Here is a 21,372-nt window from a genome sequence, read left to right as displayed (position 1 = left end):
GGTGTGCAGACAACTATTAAGGTAACGACTATGATGATTGAAACAACTATGGGTAAAACATATTTCAAAACATGTAAAAGGGTCTTCTTGGAATTTCGATGGGTGTTTCTTTTGCATGGTGAGACTTGTAATCTAGGTGGACCACACAGTGCGTAATTTTTCATGAATGATTGGCTTGTGAAGTTCGCAAAAGGCCCTCCACTTGGTATCTCCCCTTCCAATCTATTCAGAGACACATTAAAATTATTGAGGTGACGAAGCCCTTCTAGAGATCTGGGAATGACTCCGGAGAGGTTGTTGTCTGATAAATCCAAGCTTTCCAAACTCACCAGGTCACCGAATGACGTAGGGATAAGACCTTGAAACCTATTACTTGAAAGGGCTAGAACTTGCAGATCACGAAGATTTCCAATTGTGGATGGGATGTCATTTGATAACGAATTCATTGACAAGTTCAAGTGTTGTAATACGCTCAACTTTCCGATTTCAAGTGGAAGGGAACCGTTAAAATAGTTGGATGACAAGTCTACTTTTAAGATATCTTTCAAGCTCCATAAACTGAAAGGTATTGATGAATGCAACTTGTTGAAGGACAAGTGTAGTTTTCTCATAGAAGTCAACTCGCCCAAACATGGAGGTAAAGGTCCATCGAGCTCGTTGTCATCTAATGATAATTCAAACAATCCCTTTAAACCGCAAAGATCATGTGGGATGGAGCCTTGCAACTCATTTCCACTAAGACCCAAGTATTGGAGATTCGTTAGCCCTCCTATCGTTGTTGGAATGGATCCAATAAGTTCATTGTTGGTAAGTTCCAAAATGATTGCATTGTTCAAGCTACCGATTTCCATGGGAATGGTTCCTTCAATTCTGCAATCCGCGCATGAGAAAACTTGAAGCGTTTGGGAGAGATTGGAGATGGAAGTTGGAAGAACTCCCTTCAATGGGTTGACCGATAAATCTAACACTTTTAGATACTTGCAATTCAGCAAGGAAGCGAAGAAGCTCCACTCACCATTTGAATTAGTTTTAATGGTCAATTTGTTCTTCCAAAGGCGTAACTCCTCGAGAAATTTTAGATTGCCAAGACTATTTGGAATATGACCAGAGAATGAGTTTGCCATCAATGCGATGTTTCTGAGTTTAGAAACATTGGAGATAGATTCAGGAATGTTTCCACTAAGATTGTTGCCCCATAGGTGAAGCTCCTCAAGATTTGAATCCGACCTTATGTCTGGTAATTTACCTGGAGAACCGAAGAAAAATGTTTGCATCGATCATTACCTAAATGACATAAATTAATTTCATTGTTTAATTATTTTGCATGATTGTATGTGGTAAGCTAATGTTTATGTAATGGTTTAAGGAAAAACATGATTGCTAATGAAAATAATTGGAAGTCCTTGCGTTGGTGTTTGTATGCTTTGTGTGAATGTTTAGAGTAGCCTCTTTTTCTATAGAATTTATATGCACTGTTATGTCTATGTGTTGTTTTCCTTAGGTTTTTCATATTGTTGCCTATCGTCTTCTAGATTTTAGGTGATATTATCTACTGCGTCTTTTTATTTCAATCAGTGATGACTGATTCAAGTATATTATAGATGAATATTAAAATTTGTCTCTATATTTTATTTTAATTGATTTTTGTCATTACATTTTGAGAATATAGATAAATCTATCATTCAACTATTATATAATTGAATTTTTATTAAACTTTGAATTTTACTAAAATTTGTCATTAAATTTAATTCATATAATTAAATTATTTTTCAATTTATAAAATATTAAAATTTTCACTATTATGTAGTTAAATTTATAAAATATTAATAAATTAAATATGAATTCTAATTTAGTGGAAGAAACACTTGCATTTTTTAAAACAAAAATAAAAAATAATAATAAGTTTTTATAAAATAATTTTGATTTTTATATTATATTATTTTAGATATTAAAATAAAATACATGAAATAAATATTGATTTTAATTTATAGTCAAATTATTTTAAATTGAAATTCAATAGCAAAATTTAAAGAAAAACCAAATATTAGTACCAAAATTCAAGTGAAAATAACAATGCAAAAATCAATATAGAGTCTATGTAGTGGTAAATGTACCTTTATTTTAAAAATAACAAATTTCGATTAATGCAAAATAGAGTGAGAAGTTCCAATTTTTACTTAAAAGTATAATGACGAATTTTAAACTTTTTTTTTTATGTACTCCACAAACATGTGGTTCTTGATCACTTTTAATAAAGGTTAAGTTGGATGAGGGAAAAATTTATTATTATTTTTATATAATGTCTAGGACTATTCATAATAATTGTTAATAGTATAAGGCGTAAGTTCAAATACGCTAAAATATATTTATATTTATATTTAAAGGTTGGAGAGAAATTATACATAATTCTAAGAGATAAGTTTTTTAATACTAAATATTTAATAAGTGATTGAACTTGAGGCTTAATGTATTTGATTCTTATAGCTATACTTAAAAGATAATATCTAGCAAATTTAGGATTCAAATTCTTAGGCTACAATGTTCTCTATAACAATATATATATATATATATATATATATATATATATATAATTATAATTTATTTATTATAAATCATATATTTTATAATTAAGTAATTTTTACATAACATTATTTTTTATAATTAAATATTTTTATATGAAATGATTTGTAAATTTATACATTAAATTTTAAAAATTATTTTTAATATTAATTACATTTTTAATATTTCTATCGGTATCTTAATTATTTAACACATATATGGTTATCTCTTTAGCGTATATGTGAGTTAAAACTAGTGTGTGTATATATATATCGGGTAAAATCTCAGTAAAAGTTTCACAAGCAGTGTTAAAATAATGACAAGTGTTATATTAATTTATTTTTAAACTATATCTTAAGAGATACTCGTCATGATTCTAACATTGATTGTAGAGTTTGGACTTAGTTCTTTGACCGAGTTTAAAGTTTTGTCCAAAATTTAAGAGAGTTAAAAGAAAAATATTAAACTTAAAAATGAGATTAGACAAAAAATCAGTCTATTTAAAATATGAGTCGGCTTGAAGTCTAATATTTAAAGTTGAAGATCAACTCGACTGTTTTAAAGATTACAATATATTGTTTTTTATGAATTATATAATTTTTATGAATGCAAATTAAATATAATTAAAAATAATACAAATATTATAAAATATATTAAATTATTTATATTTAAAAATTTAATAAAATCTATAATAATGATAATGTATTATAACTACTAAATATTAAATAAAATAATTATATATATATTTAAAAAGTAATATATGCCAACTTAAACATATTTAAACAAAATTTGAAATGTATATTCAACACCTTTTCTTTTAATTCCCTAATTTAATTGCAAAGGTAATTTGGTGTTTTTATATAACCAGCAACTAAACCTTTTAAACAACTTCTAACATAAAAAAAAGTGAGGAACTTACCAGATAAATGATTGAGCATTACATAAATGACTCTCAAAGAAGAACCATTGAGAATAGAATGTGGAATCTCCCCATTTAAGCTCATATTTGGTGCTGAAAATATCTCCAACGAATGAATATTCCCAATCGCCCATGGAATTTCACCTGCATAACCATCCACTTTCTTTTAGACTTTCAAATCTTAGGTAGGCACCATGAAAATTAATTAAAATATTATATTATATTATATATGAACATATCAATATTTATAATATTTTATATTTATAATTATATTTAAATGATTTTTTTTTTGCCAGACAAGACTAAGTAAAAAATTATTTTGTCCAAGTTTGACCCATAGACATCTCTTGATCTCTTCAAATACTAAAATTCTTTTTTCATGAGAAATAAATACGAAAAGCTTTGAATAAAAAAAGAAAGGCTATTTTCTTTTAGGCCATTCTACTAATTTTACAAAATATATTTCTCTCTTTTTATTTATTTATTTTGTAATATAATAATAAATAAATAAATGTTAATTAATTAGAAATACCTTCTAAAAAATTAGGACCTAAATATATCTCCTTGAGGTTGGTTAAATTGCCGATGCTTGTGGGAATGAGTCCAGTAAGCCTCATATCTACAGCGAAAAATATCTCCAAATTCAACAGATTTCCAATTTCCCAAGGGATCTCACCTGTTCAAATAACATAAATCAAGTTGCCACACCCTCTAATCTCACTTTATGGATTATTTCTTTTCTTATTATACTCTAAAATATCATCACTTTTTTTCTTTAAAACTTACCTTCTAAATTATTTCCACCCAAATATAGCTCTGTAAGTGCAGTTAGATTTCCAGTACTCCTGGGAATGCTGCCACTCAACTGATTGTAATCTAATGCTAATACTTGAAGATTCTTGCATTCATTTATAATTTTTGGAATCTGACCTAACAACTCGTTTGTACCCAAGTAAAGTGCCTCCAAATTGGGAAGATGGTGACACATATCATCTGGCATTTTACCAGATAAACCATTGAAGGATAAAGAAACCATTCGCAATGAAGAAATGTTCTAAATGGAAGAGGGTATAGACCCAGAAAGCTTGTTCGATGCCAAGTCGAGTGTTCTCGTATTCAAAAGATTACTTATCTCGGGAGGGATTGCTCCAGTCAGATTGTTATTGCTGAGAACCAAGTCTGAAACCTGGTTCAATCTTCCAAATGATGATGGGATTTCCCCGATAAAGAAATTGGAGCTTAAATCGACGAGTTTCAGACGACTCAGTTGCCCCAACTCTTCCTGCAAATCGCCATGGAATCCATTGCCACTCAAATTAAGAGAGGCTAAGAACGAGAGGTCCCCTAATTCCGGAGGGATAGTTCCGATAAGATTCATGTTGGGAAGATTCAAAGCTTTGATTCTCTTATGCTTAGCACCGCAAGTGACACCGATCCAGTTACAGAAAGAGTGGCTGGTGGACCAGTTGTCGACTAGGATGCCATGAGGATCATTGATTTGGTGTTTAAATTCGAGAAGAACAGATTGATCGGTGGTGAGGTTTCTGGTAGTCACGGTGTAGGTGACCATGAAACAGTGGAAGAACATTAATGCCGATGGAAGAAAATGGAAAATGGACATGTTTATATGGGTTTGGGAATTGATGAAAGTGGAGGAGGGTTGTTAAGAAAGTATGTTTAAAGCATTGGTTAAATAGGAGGATTCAACTCCAAGCGGAAACTCCTTGGTCTTCGCAACAAACAAATTAGCAGCTTTTGAGTTTGTACCACATAATTTGGTTTACCATATGCATTAATTATTTTATTTTTTAGCTTAAACTACACTGTTAGTGATTTAAAATTGGATGGTTGTATTTTGGTGGTCACCTAAAAAAAATATGTTAATTTGGTCACCATCGTTTTATTTCTTTATTTTATGTTTTTATTTCTTTATTTTTTCTACTTTTTTTTTTCATCTTTTCCTTTTTAACTCAGACATCTTAGTCATTGCTTTCCTTAAAAATACCACCGCTTCCTTTATCGAACCACTGCTGGAGAGCTGTAACACCCCAATCCTGTCTACGAGTTTCGGCTAAATCTAATGCATTACATTTGATAACCGAAATGATCCTGTAAAACCATTCTTTTACTTGAGTTGATTTGTATGAAAACCGCTATTTTGTTTTTTGGAAAAACATTCATTCATTAAACCGGCTTTACTTAATAATTTAGTTACATTATTATTAATGTGAAGATTTGAGAAAAAAACGACTTAAGGTTTTTAAAAAACGACTTAAGGTTTTTAAGAAAAAACTTATCAAAACTTAAAATATTTTGAAAAGTAGTGGAAAACATTTATTGAAAATAATAGTTTTTAAATTAACTAGCATGCAATTATCAGAGTGTTAACTAAATATCATGCTTAAAATAAATAAGCTAAACAACTCCAAATCTAAGATATAAAAGAAAGAATAAATTAATAATTACAAAAAACAATTAGGGAAAAACTTTAATGGAAAATAATAATAACTGAAAAAACGAGTTGCTAGTCCGAGGTTCCTCTGATGCCATTCCGAGTCCTAGTTTTCTATATTACTTGAGAGTTAAAAAAAGGGGGAGTGAGCATATGACAACTCAGTGTGAATTTAATTTTTAAAACATTATATATATAATTGTTCAAATAGTAAAACATTCAATTTATAGCATCATAGCAAAATTTAAGCATAATGTAAAGAACATTCAGTAAATCAATGCATGCACAAATTATGTTCATGATGCAGTGCAATTTTAATTTTGTTTCCACCCATCCATCCTATTCGCCCTTGAGTATCGCTCGACACACCAAAACACATATCAATAACTAACCATCCCAGATTTCCTGGTGATGATCTCGTTCACTTGTCATTTGTGACGATGACTTTTACTACAATAACTTATCATCCCGGTTGCCCTGTTTTGATGGCTTTTTAAACTATCATCTCGGTTTATCCAGTTTTGATGACATTGCCCCTTGCTTCGTGCAATACTAACTTTCGGTGTGGACTTAATTTGTCATTTTCTCCTATAGAACTCCTCCATCCTCCATACACAATTTCATGTAATTATGCATATATACTCAGTATATCATGCTATGTATCATCAATCGATGCTATGCTTGTCAAGCACATTTAATATTTCAAACTATCATTTAATGGTATGAATGCATTCATTCATAGCAATTTCACATATACAATTTATTCATGCAAATAGAAACTTGTAACAGTATACTGATAATAGACTATTCATCATGCCTGTTCGGCTAACAAAAAATAATAGGTTACTGATAATAGACTATTTATCATACATTTAGGGTTCACACGTATAAGGTTTGCATGCATTAGGGTTAGCACATCTAGGGTTCGCACATCTGGGGTTCACATATCTAGTGTTCACACATATAGAGTTCATGCATATAGGGTTCGCATATACCATGTGTAGGGTTCACGTATACATTAATGTGTTGGGTTCGCATAAATAACATATAAGGTTTGCATATTACTACATGTAGGGTTCGCATATTAGTACATGTAGGGTTAGCATGTTAAACACATTGAGTTCGCATGACAAAATAGATAGGGTTCACATAAATATATTAAGAGATCGCATACTGATGGTCACTAAACTAACTATAATTACGACAAAGGCAAGCACATCTATCGAACAATAGTATAGCTATGGTGAGTAGGGAATATCGTATCCACGAGGACTAAAAGTACTAGTAATTACCGTTTTTCTATTATTTAGCCGATAAATTGAAGGAATTGTTTTTAATCTAAAATTAACTAAACTAATTACTAGGAATGCAATGGAGAATGAATTAGAAAAATATTTGAAGATAACCAATGAGATAGACAATACCCATGAAAGAATCCACCTAGACTTTACCTATTATTCTGAATCTGAATTAAACAATTTATTCACTTGTGTCTTGATCCATAGAAATCCCTAAATTATGTTAATATCTCTTTCGAGAGTAAAAATAACTTACTCTAGGTTGATTACTTGAAATCTCTTTCTAATTAAAACCCCTATTGTCACATTAACTTGATCTATAAATTTCCCTATTAGATTTGACTCTAATCCGGTAGATTTATGTTGTCCTATTTCTAGGATTACATGCAACTCCACTCAATTATGCTAGATCTACTATTACACAAGGACTTTTTGTAACACCCTTAACCTGTATCCGTCACTGAAATAGGGTTACGAGGCATTACCGATCAAAATCACAACATACAATATACATTTCTTAAACATAAAGCCATTATCACATAAACATCAATCAAACATAATCATATTGTCCATTATAAGGCTCTACGAGACCTTAAAACATGCTTGAAAGACGTTTGGGACTAAACCGATAACATTTGAAAACTTTGGAAAACTTATAAAATTTTCATGCATATAGGGATCACACGCCTGTGTGAACAGGCCGTGTGAGGCACACGGCCACCAGACACGCCCGTGTCATAAGCTGTGTGGAAACAGGGCATACATACTGACTTGTATCACATGGCCGAAGACACGCCAGTGTGCCATGGCCGTGTGAAATCTAGAGGGTATACTGACTTGGTCACACGGCCGACCACACGCCCATATGCCAGCCCGTGTGCCACACACGGTTAGTAGACACGCTTGTGTGCCTAAGTTGTGTAACTCACTGACTTGTTTAATTAAGTTACAGTAGATACACGGTTGAGTCACACGTCCATGTACTCAACGTGTGGGGTGAAATTAGGCTTGGTTTAAGCCACATTTCTCACCCTCCTTAAGCATACCTAAACCACATCATTTCATACCATTTCAATGCACTTATAGACAACCAAAACATGCCAATTCATATACAAATCATGCCATTTCATCTTCAACCATTTCACTACTCAAATCATAACCATAAACATACCACATCAATATGTCATAACCTACATTTTTCACTTATCTTCCATATGTAAGTTCTCACCATTTTATCATCTAATTCATGCCACAAAATATACCAATTCATTGTAACGGCCTAATTTTTAGTGGTGTCGGAAATGGTGATTTGAGATCACTAAATTCGACAAATAAGATTGAACAAGATAGTAATTTAATATTTATGAGTCAAGTAAGAATTTAGAAGAATTTGTGAAATGGTGAAATTAGTGAATTAAAAGAATTTATTAGGTCAAACGGGTCAAAAATGAGGTATCGAGACCTCAAAGTTGAAAATCGAGCTATAAATATTTTATAAATATTTATGGAGTGTCATTGAGTTAGTATTAAAGTTTCGTTAGAAAATTTTAACGTTTGGATGGCTAATTAATTAAAAGGACTAAATTGAAAATAGCGCAAAATTTGTTAAATTGTGAGTAAATAGCTTAAGTATTTAAAAAGATGGATTTAAAGAGCAATTAGACCCAAAGGTTAATGGCTGGACGGTTTGGGTATGAAATAAGCAAGAAAACAATGTGAACAAGGGGCAAAATTGGAAATAGCATAAAAGTTAATAGTTAAATAATGATGTAATTGAAAAATCTAGACATTTCTTCATATTTTCTCAGCTAAAACGCCATAGAAGGTCTGGAGAAAGCTGGTTTTTCATATTTTACATCATATCAAGAAAACGAACTGAATCGTGGAAAGGAGAAAATTCAAGAATAGTCCTTGAATTTCTACGACTTTTACAAATTAGTCCAGGTAAGTTCATATGGCAAAGTTCAATGTTTTGATATGAAAATATTATGATTGTTAAAGTATTTTATTGTTGATGAATACTATCAATTTGCATTAACTAATGAATAATGTGTAACTAAAAGTACAAATTAGTAGGAACAATGGATTTGAGTGCTTCTATTCTGTGACCCTTATGAGTTGATTGAAACATATGTGACAAGTGTGCCTGTTTAAGACCATAGTGGGCTATGGCATCGGTGCAATGTGATAATGTGACTCCGTATAAGACCATAGCTGGGCTATGGCATCGGTATAATGTGATAATGTGATTCCGTATAAGACCATGTCTGGGATATGGCTTCGGTATGATATGTGAACCGTGTAAGACCATGGCAAGGCTATGGCTTCAGTGTGTGATACGTATCAATGTGAAAGTCCATGGTTTACTATGGCAATGTGATAATGAAGCACTCAATTCCCTTATTGTTCCCTAATTTGACAATGAAGTAAATGAGAAATGGGCCTAAGGGAGTTAAATTGTGAGTTGCCATATGGAAATTATTCCAATGAGTTATTAATGAAATTGTGATTTGGAGGATGAAATAGTTAAACTAATAGATATATGATTTGTGTTTATATGCCTATGAGCTTACTAAGCTTCAATAAGCTTACTTGTGTGTGTTTAATATTTTATGTAGATTGACTTGAAGTGAAGTGGGTAGATCGGATCAACACAACAGGCACACTATTCAGATCAATTCGGTAGTTTTTGTTTTATGTTTAAAGATTTATATGGCATGTATAGAGTTTGAATGAATTGAAGTAAAGATGTTATAAACTAGTTAACAATATTTGTACTAAAACAGTTTTGTAAGTAGCAGTAGTTTGACTTTGAAAAATCACTAAAAATATTAGAAATGGAATTAAATAATGAATAAATTATGGAATCGAATCTTGATGAGTCTATTTTCATATGGAAGAAGCAAAACAGGTATATGAGCTATATTTATGAGATGTTTAAATTTTTGTGAAACAGGGCCAGAGCGATTTCTGGATCCCCTGTTCTGACTTTGGAAATTCACCATAAATTTTACAAAGATAATTAGAAGTCATACTTTATATGTACAGATTCCTTATTGAGTCTAGTTTTATTAGAGACAAACGGCATAGTCATTGAAGCTCTGTACAGAGAGATATCTGATTCGTAATACACAAAGGTCAGAGTAGTCAAACCCTGAAACAGGGGAGATTTTAAATAATCAACTGTACTAATTGGCTTGACAAAAAATTCTAGAAAAAAATTGGTAAGTAGATATATGAGTATAAATTCAGAGAAAATTTACGGATTTGGATTTCGAGTTTTATAAATCGAGATATGAATTATTTAGCAACTATGACACAGTTGGACAGCTTGTCTGAAAAGTATTATATAAATTATCTAAATTTGGTTAAGTGCTCAAATAAGTTTAGTAGTGCCTTGTGCTCGACTCCGGCAACGGTATCGGGTAAGGGGCGTTACATTTATTGGTATCAGCGCTTCGGTTTAGCCGATTCTCGGAATATGTATGATGTGAAAAGTGTCTAGAATTACATGCCATATAAATCTGTGATAGTGTGCTGTGTATGATCCGATCTAATCCTTGTTTTTATTATAGATTATCTTCGATTTGAAAAGATGTCGATAGACCAGAACAAACCGAGCAAGAAGAAGTTAATAGCGAGTACAAATCTCGAACAAGGAACAAGTAGTGAAGCTCGATTTCATTGATGCGAGAACAAGAACTCAAAAATATGATTATGGATTCATGAATCGGTGGTATAATGAGAATGTGCGAGAAAGAAATCGACTCGCAACCTCCTCCCCTATCTCAACATCTGTAGTACTCCGGTTGCTCCTCCACCTCCTCCGACAACCTGAATCGCAAACGTTCTCCATTTGAAAAGCTCGAAAACATGGGGTGAAGAATTTCGGAAAGAACAGACGATGACCCGTTAAAGCTGAATATTGGTTACAAAGTATAATGAGGGTTTTTAAGCAAATGGCGTGCTCACCAGATGATTACTTAATATGTGCCGTGTCATTATTGAAAGAAGAAGCTTATAACTGGTGGGAAACAATAGAAGCTGTTGTACCGGCTGAGAAGATCACTTGGGAATTTTTTCAAAATGAATTTAAGAAGAAATATGTCGGTAGAAGATATCTGGATAAGAAGAAAAGAGAATTTCTCGACTTGCGACAGGGAAACAAGTCAGTGGCTGAATATGAAAGAGAATTTGTTTATCTGAGCAAATATGCTCGAGATATAGTACCCACTGAAGAAGAAATGTGTATCAGATTTGAAGAAGGGCTTAATGATGAGATTAAAATGATGATAGGGGGCATTGAGATACGAGAATTTGTTGTTCTATCAGATCGTGCTCAGAAGGTTGAAGAAGTATATAATAAAAAGATGCAACGAGATAGAAGAAGTAAAGAATCTTTCAAAAGAAGTGCATCTAAGTCATTTTCGGCTTTACCAATGAAGAAATCTAAAGAGGAATTCAGTCGAGCCACTTCAGTACCAGAAAGATCAGGAAAAAGTAGGCCAAGACAATCTGATTACAAAGCATCCGACAGACTGCTTTGTTAGTGTGGGTAGTGTACAACATACCCAAAGGCCCAAGTGTCAACATTGTGGAAGAAGTCACCCTTGAATGTAGAAGTAAATTAGGGCTTGTTATAAATGTGGGGCCACCGATCACTTTATTCGTGATTGTCCCCAATTACAAGTAGAAGAAGTGGAATAGAGGAGAAACCGAAAATTCTTCCTCAAAAAGAAGACGCCTCTGGTCGAAAGCGATTACTCTGAGGGCTACTCGTTCGGGTATGAAAGATACTTGCTAGCCGATCGAAGTTAGGGCTCTGCTCGTACTTATGCCATTCGAGCGAGAGAAGAAGCAACAGACTCCGGATGTAATTGCTGGTACTTTCTATCTTTATGATGTTCTGTATGCTTTAATAGACCACAGGTCTACTCATTCATATATTTGCACTATGTTAGCATCTGAAAAGAACTTATTTGTTGAGCCTCTCGATTATGATGTACAAGTTACAAATCCGTTAGGTCAAAGTGTGGTAGTTAATTTAATATGTCATAACTGTCCACTGAAAGTTAAGGGCTGTGATTTCCCCCCTGATTTGATGCTGCTACCCTTTTGAGAATTTGATGTTATCTTGGGCATGGACTGTTAATGAAACATGACGCAATAGTGAATTGTCGAGAAAAGCGAATTAGTTTGAAATGTCAAACAGAGACATTATTTTGGTTGAGTCTGGAAATTTGGATGACATGGTTAGAATGATTTCCTTTATGTCTGCTCAGAAATTGTTGCGTAAAGGAAATGAGGCTTATTTAGCCTATATTCTTGATACTCGAAGTTCTGAATCAAAGTTAGAGCAACTATCTATTGTAAATGAATTCATGGATGTATTTCTGAAGAATTACCGGGTTACCACCGATAGAGAAGTTGAGTTCGTGATAGATGTGCTTCCTGAACAGCTCCCATATCGGTGACACCGTATAAAATGGCTCCAGCAGAATTAAGAGAGTTAAAACGCAGCATTGCAAGAGTCATTAGACAAAGGGTTTATCGGACCGAGTATGTCGCCGTGGGTGCACTGTCTTATTTGTGAAAAGAAGGATGGTTCATTGAGGTGTGCATAGATTACAGCAAATGAATAAGGTAACAATTAAAATAAATATCCTTTGCCTCGTATTGATGATTTATTCGATCACTTAAGGATGCTACAAGAGTTTTCAAAATAGATCTCGATCTGGGTATTATCGATTAAAGGTAAAGGAATGTGATGTACCGAAAACGACTTTTAGAACTCGGTATGGTCATTATGAGTTCTTAGTTATGCCATTCGGTTTGACAAATGCTCCTGCCGCTTTTATGGATTTAATGAATCGAATTTTCCAGTCTTACCTAGATAGATTTGTGGTTGTGTTTATTGACGATATCTTGATCTATTCAAAGACGTAATCTGAGCATGCTCAAGACTTGAGAATTGTACTACGATATTAAGGAAAAATAGTTATATGCAAAATTTAGTAAATGTGAATTTTGGCTTCATGAAGTGGGATTCTTGGGTCACATTGTGTCATTGATGGTATACGGGTAGATCCGAGTAAGGTGTCACGGTGATTAATTGGAAAACTCCAAAGAATGTTACGAAAGTGCGAAGTTTCCTTGGATTAGTGGTTCTTGTCGTCGATTTGTGAAAGATTTTTCACCGATTGCTTCACCGATAACTAAATTATTACGAGAAGAATGTTGAGTTTGTATGGTCGATGAGTGCCAACAAAATTTTGATCAATTAAAGAAAATGTTGACAGAGGCTCGGTGTTAACTCATTGAATCAAAAAGCCATATGTAGTATATAGTGATGCGTCTCGAATGGTTTAGGTTGTGTATTGATGCATCAGAAAAGTTGTAGCATATGCTTCTCGACAGTTGAAACCACATGAGAGGAACTACCCTACACATGATCTTGAGTTAGCGCCATAGTATTTGCTTTAAAATTTGGAGACACTACCTATATGGAGAGAAATGTTATGTGTATACTGAGACCATAAAAGTTTGAAATATTTAATGTCGCAGAAAGAGCTGAATTTGAGACAGAGCGATGGTTAGAGCTGTTGAAAGATTACGATCTTATCATTGATTATCATCCGGTAAGGCAAATGTAGTGGCGGATGCACTTAGTCGAAATCATCATTATTTGCTCTTGAGCGTTAAATGCTCATTTATGCATTAATGAAAATGGTTCTATATTAGTTGAATTAAAGATAAAACCAGTATTCTTTCAACGAATTCGAGAATTGCAAGATAAAGATCCGAAGTTGGTGTTGAAACGACAAATGGTTCGGGATAATTTGAACTTAGATTACTCTATTGATAATAGTGGTATGTTATACCATCGTAATAGAATTTGTGTCCCGAATAATCTAGAATTGAAGAAGGATATCTTATCAGAGGCTCATAGTAGTATGTACTCGATTCATCCGGTAGTACGAAGATGTATTGTGATTTGAAAAAATGTATTGGTGGCTCGGTATGAAACGGAAATTTGTGAATTTGTGGCAAAATGTTTAATCATCAACAGTAAAAGTTGAACATCAAGTGCCTACTGGTTTGTTACAACCCGTAATGATTCCGAATGGAAGTGGGAACATGTGACGATGGATTTTGTATCTGGATTGCCAGTGACTCCGAAGAAAAAGATTCGATTTGGGTGATAGTAGACAGATTCACTAAATCAGCGCATTTTATTCCGGTCAGAACAGATTTTTCACTTGATAAGTTAGCGGAATTATATGTGTCAGAAATTGTGAGATTACATGGGGTGCCGACATCAATTATTTCTGATCGAGATCCGAGGTTTACTTCGAGATTTTGGAATAAACTACAGGAAGCTTTAGGTACTAAGTTAAAATTTAGTACAGCTTTTCACCCTCAGACAGATGGACAATCAGAGCGAGTGATTCAGATTTTGGAAGATATGTTAAGGTGTTGTATACTCGAGTTCAGTGGCAGCTGGGAAAGGTACTTACCTTTAGCTGAATTTGCTTATAATAACAGTTATCAAGCTAGTATCAAAATGGCACCGTTTGAAGCTCTGTATGGAAGGAAGTGCAGAACCCCGTTGTATTGGTCAGAATTAAGTGAATCGAAATTAGTCGAGTGGATTTAATTCGGAAACTAAAGAGAAAGTTCAGATTATTCGGAAAGTTTGAAAGTCGCTTCGATCGTCAAAAGTCATATCTGATTTGAAAAGAAGAGATATAGAGTTCAATGTGGGTGATCGTGTGTTCTTGAAAGTTTCTCCGTGGAAGAAAGTTTTACGGTTTGATAGAAAAGGAAAGCTTAGTCCACGATTTATCGGACCATCTGAAATCATTGAGAGGATCGGTCCGGTAGCTTATAGATTGGCCTTGCCTCCGAACTTGAGAAGATCCATAATGTATTTCATGTATCTATGTTGAGACGATATAGATCAGACCCTTCACATGTGATTCCTCATACTGAGATAGAGCTACAATCAGATATGACTTATTCGGAGGAACCAGTGAAAGTATTAGCTCGGGAAGTTAAAGAACTACGGAATAAACGAGTACCGTTAGTAAAAGTGTTATGGCATCGACATGGATTGGAGGAGGCAACCTGGGAAACAGAGGAGTCAATGAGATCACAATATCCAAATCTGTTTTCAGGTAACAAATTTCGAGGACGAAATTTTTAAAGGGGGGAGAGTTGTAACGGCCTAATTTTCAGTGGTGTCGGAAATGGTGATTTGAGATCACTAAATTCGACAAATAAGATTGAACAAGATAGTAATTTAATATTTATGAGTCAAGTAAGAATTTAGAAGAATTTGTGAAATGGTGAAATTAGTGAATTAAAAGAATTTATTAGGTCAAAAGGGTCAAAAATGAGGTATCGAGACCTCAAAGTTGAAAATCGAGCTATAAATATTTTTATAAATATTTATGGAGTGTCATTGAGTTAGTATTAAAGTTTCGTTAGAAAATTTTAACGTTTGGATGGCTAATTAATTAAAAAGGACTAAATTGAAAATAGCGCAAAATTTGTTAAATTGTGAGTAAATAGCTTAAGTATTTAAAAAGATGGATTTAAAGAGCAATTAGACCCAAAGGTTAATGGCTGGACGGTTTGGGTATGAAATAAGTAAGAAAACAATGTGAACAAGGGGCAAAATTGGAAATAGCATAAAAGTTAATAGTTAAATAATGATGTAATTGAAAAATCTAGACATTTCTTCATATTTTCTCAGCTAAAACGCCATAGAAGGTCTGGAGAAAGCTGGTTTTTCATATTTTACATCATATCAAGAAAACGAACTGAATCGTGGAAAGGAGAAAATTCAAGAATAGCCCACAATTTCTCGACTTTTACAAATTAGTCCGTAAGTTCATATGGCAAAGTTCAATGTTTTGATATGAAAATATTATGATTGTTAAAGTATTTTATTGTTGATGAATACTATCAATTTGCATTAACTAATGAATAATGTGTAACTAAAAGTACAAATTAGTAGGAACAATGGATTTGAGTGCTTCTATTCATGACCCTTATGAGTTGACGAAACATATGTGACAAGTGTGCCCGTTTAAGACCATAGCTGGGCTATGGCATCGGTGCAATGTGATAATGTGACTCCGTATAAGACCATAGCTGGGCTATGGCATTGGTATAATGTGATAATGTGATTCCGTATAAGACCATGTCTGGGATATGGCTTCGGTATGATATGTGAACCGTGTAAGACCATGGCAAGGCTATGGCTTCGGTGTGTGATGCGTATCAATGTGAAAGTCCATGGTTTACTATGGCAATGTGATAATGAAGCACTCAATTCTCTTATTGTTCCCTAATTTGACAATGAAGTAAATGAGAAATGGGCCTAAGGGAGTTAAATTGTGAGTTGCCATATGGAAATTATTCCAATGAGTTATTAATGAAATTGTGATTTGGAGGATGAAATAGTTAAACTAATAGATATATGATTTGTGTTTATATGCCTATGAGCTTACTAAGCTTCAATAAGCTTACTTGTGTGTGTTTAATATTTTTATGTAGATTGACTTGAAGTGAAGTGGGTAGATCGGATCAACACAACAGGCACACTATTCAGATCAATTCGGTAGTTTTTGTTTTATGTTTAAAGATTTATATAGCATGTATAGAGTTTGAATGAATTGAAGTAAAGATGTTATAAACTAGTTAACAATATTTGTACTAAAACAGTTTTCGTAAGTAGCAGTAGTTTGGCTTTGAAAAATCACTAAAAATAGTAGAAATGGAATTAAATAATGAATAAATTATGGAATCGAATCTTGATGAGTCTATTTTCATATGGAAGAAGCAAAACAGGTATATGAGCTATATTTTATGAGATGTTTAAATTTTTGTGAAACAGGGCCAGAGCGATTTTTGGATCCCCTGTTCTGACTTTGGAAATTCACCATAAATTTTACAAAGATAATTAGAAGTCATACTTTATATGTACAGATTCCTTATTGAGTCTAGTTTTATTAGAGACAAACGGCATAGTCATTGAAGCTCTGTACAGAGAGATATCTGATTCGTAATACACAAAGGTCAGAGTAGTCAAACCCTGAAACAGCGGAGATTTTAAACAATAAAATGTACTAATTGGCTTGACCAAAAATTCTAGAAAAAAATTGGTAAGTAGATATATGAGTATAAATTCAGAGAAAATTTACGGATTTGGATTTCGAGTTTTATAACTCGAGATATGAATTATTTAGCAACTATGACACAGTTGGACAGCTTGTCTGAAAAGTATTATATAAATTATCTAAATTTGGTTAAGTGCTCAAATAAGTTTAGTAGTGCCTTGTGCTCGACTCCGGCAACGGTCTCGGGTAAGGGGCGTTACATTCATCATCATCAAAATGTACCAATTCATCATCCCTATACCATACCAAACATGCCAAAACACAAGGCTATATATATATACATCATATATCACTTATAAAACTTATGAATTAAGCCAAATTAAATGGCCAAATACACACCAACATTTACATCATATACAAGGCAAACTCATATTCAACATTGCCAAACACATTTCTATATAACTCAAGCCTATACATACCATATAACCAAGTTACAAGTGTATAAATACCAAAATAAAAAACTGGATAGTGTGATACGATCTCCGCCGACTTCCAACCCGAGCGAACATCTAAATCACTATAAAACATAGAAAAATAACACAAAGTAAGCTATGAAGCTTAGTAAGCTCGTATGATATTAAACTTATCGTATTGAATAAGCACATATTAAGCATTTACATATACTATAATATAAATTCATTTGATTTCATCTTTATACCATAATTCCAATCACATAATTAACAAAGCTTCACAAGTTTATTTATTTCTTTACTCGTGTGGATCAATTACATTCTTATCCAATCATTCACATTTACATGTACATAAGCGAATATATATATAACTTTATTCAATTCAATATCAATCAAATTTTATTTAGTAAAGATGAATTATGTGAAATATCATCAAATAACGATATTTTGCACACTATGTGCCATATGTATATTTAGTTAAAAACATCTATAACTCATATCTCACACATCATTCAATTCATACCTCATTATAGCCAAATAAACACATTTTTGGCATGAAACATACTTATACATAAATCTTTCTCATTTCATACACATGATACACTAAGAACTCACAAAATTATCTTCATTCGATTCTCATATAGGTTTTGTACGTACTTGTTACACTTAATTTAATTGTACTTTCATTCTTATATTGATTATGCCCGTTGAACTATTCGGAATCACTAAGGATACTCGGGAATCACACATAAGTCATACAATGCCATATCCTGGATATGGTCTTACATGTAATCCTATATTGATGCCAATAGCCCAGCTATGGTCTTACACGAAATTTCGTATCAATGCTATGTCCCAGACATGGTCTTACATGAAATTTCGTCATGTCCCAGACATGGTCTTACACGAAATTTCGTATCGATGCCATGTCCCAGACATGGTCTTACACGTAATATCATACCGATGCCATATCCTAGATATGGTCTTACATGTATTCTCATCTTGATAACCCTAATGTCACGACATTTGTATCCTATACTATTCCTAAGGTTCGTACGGGACTTTTATACGTCGTAACTTTGTCGATTTCAGCTCGTAATCATGACCATTCAACATTCAATTCAATTTAATAATAAATAAGCATTTATAACACAATTTAAGTACGCTTATTAGCATACGAACTTACCTCGTTCGATGTAATGATGAATTAGGTCGACTAATCCAATACTTTATTTTCCCCTGTTCTAAATCCGAATCTCATTTTTCTCAATCTATATAATAACAAAATTTACTTATTTAATCATTAATTCATTCAATTTAATACAATTTACATATTTTGGCAAAATTACACTTTTTCCCCTATCATTTCACATTTTTACAATTTAGTCCTTATCACATAAAATCACAATTTCATGCAATTTCATCCTATCCATGCTTAGCCGAATTCTTCTTATTGCCTTAGCAGCCCACATTTTCCAAATAATCACACTTTTAACCATATTATTTCAATATTTCACAATTAAATCCTTAATTTGCATTTTTCATAAAAAAATTACTTTATAAAATATGAAAATCTAACATCAAATATTCATATTTCACCATTAAACATCAAAGAACACATAAGCTCATCAATGAAAACTATCAAAATCTTTAACAGTTTTGAAATCGAAGACACGGGCTAGCTCGTACTAGTTGCAACGATCTAAAAAACGTAGAAATCATTAAAAATAGAGCTAAAACCGTACCTAATCGAGCATTTGAAGTTTTCCGAACCAAAAGCTTCTCCCATGGCTGCCATTCTTTCTAATTTTTGGTGGAGAAATGGTGAAAAGATGATGATTTTAATTTGTTTTTATTAAACATTAACTTTATTAACTAATTACTAAAATATCCTTTAAAAACATTAGTAATTACACCAAATGCCACTCCACTGTCATCCACTAACTCATAAATGGCCTATTTACCACTTAAGGACCTTTACTTTAATGTTCTATTGTAATGACCCAAATTTTTAAGTCATCAGAAAAGTGAATTTCTGGGTCTTCGATTCTGAAAATCTGATTCGTAGATATTTATTAGAAATATTTACGAAGTTGAGTGAGAGGTTAATTAGACTTTAATTAAGTAAATTTAGCTTAATTAGGGTTAAATTAGTGAAAGGACTAAATTGAATAAAGTGTGAAGATTTAATTATAGATCATAGAAAAGTCAAGGGACTAAATTAGCAAATAAACCTTATGTGACAAGTGTGTGGTATGTATAAGTACATTTGTATTACTATAATGGGTACAAATGTATGTATAAATGTGTATTTACTTATTAAATAAGAAATAATAATTATAATTATTAAATAATATAATAAAGTAAAATATAATAGTTAATAATATAATAAAAGAATAAAGAAATAAAAAAAAGAAAAAGAAAGGCACGAATGAGCAGGGAAAGAAAGAAGGAAAAAGGGAAAGAAAATGAAAAGGGAAAATTAGGGTTTTAAGATTTCAAGCTTGATTGGTAAGTCAATTTGATCCATTTTCTTATAATTTTGATGTCTATGGAGTCCTAGGAAAGAATATTAATTGAATTATGTTAAAAATTAGGAAGTTAATGAATTTTTAGATGTTGATTAAGTTGAATAAATTGATGAATTATGATATAAAGTGAGAGAAATTTAAGTTAGAAGTGGGAGAAGGATTGAATTGTAAAGATTGATATAAGTTTTGTCATAGTAGGGACTAAATTGTCTAAATTGTAGAATTGATGTTTTATATTGAATATTAAGAGTTGAAACTTGTTTAAGGTAGGTATAAAAGGAGAATATAGGGTTTAATTGAAGAGAAAAGAATGGTTATGGTGGAAGGACTTAATTAGAAATATAGTAAAAGTTACATGGAAATAAAAGAATGTGTTATTAAATAACATGCATTGATAATTTTAAATGTTAAATTTTATGTAGCCAACGTAGCACCGGAAACATCATCGAAAAAGGGAAAGGAGAAAGTGAACGAGGATATCGAGTAAACTCGAGAAATTCGGTTTGTATTTCTATAAGCTATGCTTAATGATTTAATACAATATAATTGCTATTTTAATAGTTAGAATGTATAATGAATGATATGATAGAAATGAAACGATTTAAATACCCTATTAACAATGTCGGGCTGGTCAGATATAATTGGCATGCCATAAGATTGGAAGTGTTCAGGGATATTCCAACTGTGTGTCGATGAGACGCTATATGTGTCAACTCTTGTGGATATTTTGATTCATTCGAAGAGGTACTCTGTACTGACCGTGGATATTCTTGCTACTATTCTTGTTACCTACGATGTATTCAAGTTTCGGCTGATGAAACACTGTACATTATCCCCGGTGTGTGGGTTGGATCCGTGTATCCGTTCAGGTCCGAATCATGTTAATAGGGGTAAATAAAGTACTGAAGACTGAATGTTATCATTTATATGACTGATTTAAGATGTTGAATGACATTGAATGATATGAAATATTTACGAATTTCTTATCTACATGAAAAAGATACGAAAGGAATTTG

At 32.5% G+C, this 21,372-nt stretch overlaps 2 protein-coding genes across 2 annotated transcripts; both read right to left on the bottom strand.

Moving 5' to 3' along the window:
* Positions 1-132: 132 nt before the first annotated feature.
* On the bottom strand, positions 133-4,514 carry LOC128292645 (receptor kinase-like protein Xa21). Its single transcript, XM_053027529.1, has 5 exons — positions 4,265-4,514; positions 4,011-4,154; positions 3,479-3,622; positions 330-1,246; positions 133-222 (listed from the first exon to the last, which is right to left on the bottom strand). Exons 1-5 carry the CDS (start codon positions 4,512-4,514, stop codon positions 133-135), a joined length of 1,545 nt encoding a protein of 514 aa, XP_052883489.1.
* An 18-nt stretch (positions 4,515-4,532) lies between these two features.
* Positions 4,533-5,099, bottom strand: LOC108471839 (probable LRR receptor-like serine/threonine-protein kinase At3g47570). Its single transcript, XM_017773392.1, has one exon. It carries the CDS (start codon positions 5,097-5,099, stop codon positions 4,533-4,535), a length of 567 nt encoding a protein of 188 aa, XP_017628881.1.
* Positions 5,100-21,372: the final 16,273 nt, after the last annotated feature.

The sequence above is a fragment of the Gossypium arboreum genome, chromosome 5 (assembly GCF_025698485.1).
Source record: "Gossypium arboreum isolate Shixiya-1 chromosome 5, ASM2569848v2, whole genome shotgun sequence".
NCBI lineage: Eukaryota > Viridiplantae > Streptophyta > Magnoliopsida > Malvales > Malvaceae > Gossypium > Gossypium arboreum.
Note: the sequence above shows the minus strand (reverse complement) of the source record. Positions and strands in the feature narration are given on the sequence as shown.

Coding starts and splice junctions, on each gene's coding strand:
- LOC108471839 (XM_017773392.1), bottom strand. CDS start 5,099: ATGTCCATTTTCCATTTTCTTCCATCGGCATTAATGTTCTTCCACTGT.
- LOC128292645 (XM_053027529.1), bottom strand. CDS start 4,514: ATGGTTTCTTTATCCTTCAATGGTTTATCTGGTAAAATGCCAGATGAT. Junction 3,623..4,010: donor AGGTCCTAATTTTTTAGAAG/GTATTTCTAATT, acceptor ATGGTTATGCAG/GTGAAATTCCATGGGCGATT. Junction 1,247..3,478: donor AATGCTCAATCATTTATCTG/GTAAGTTCCTCA, acceptor TCGGTTCTCCAG/GTAAATTACCAGACATAAGG.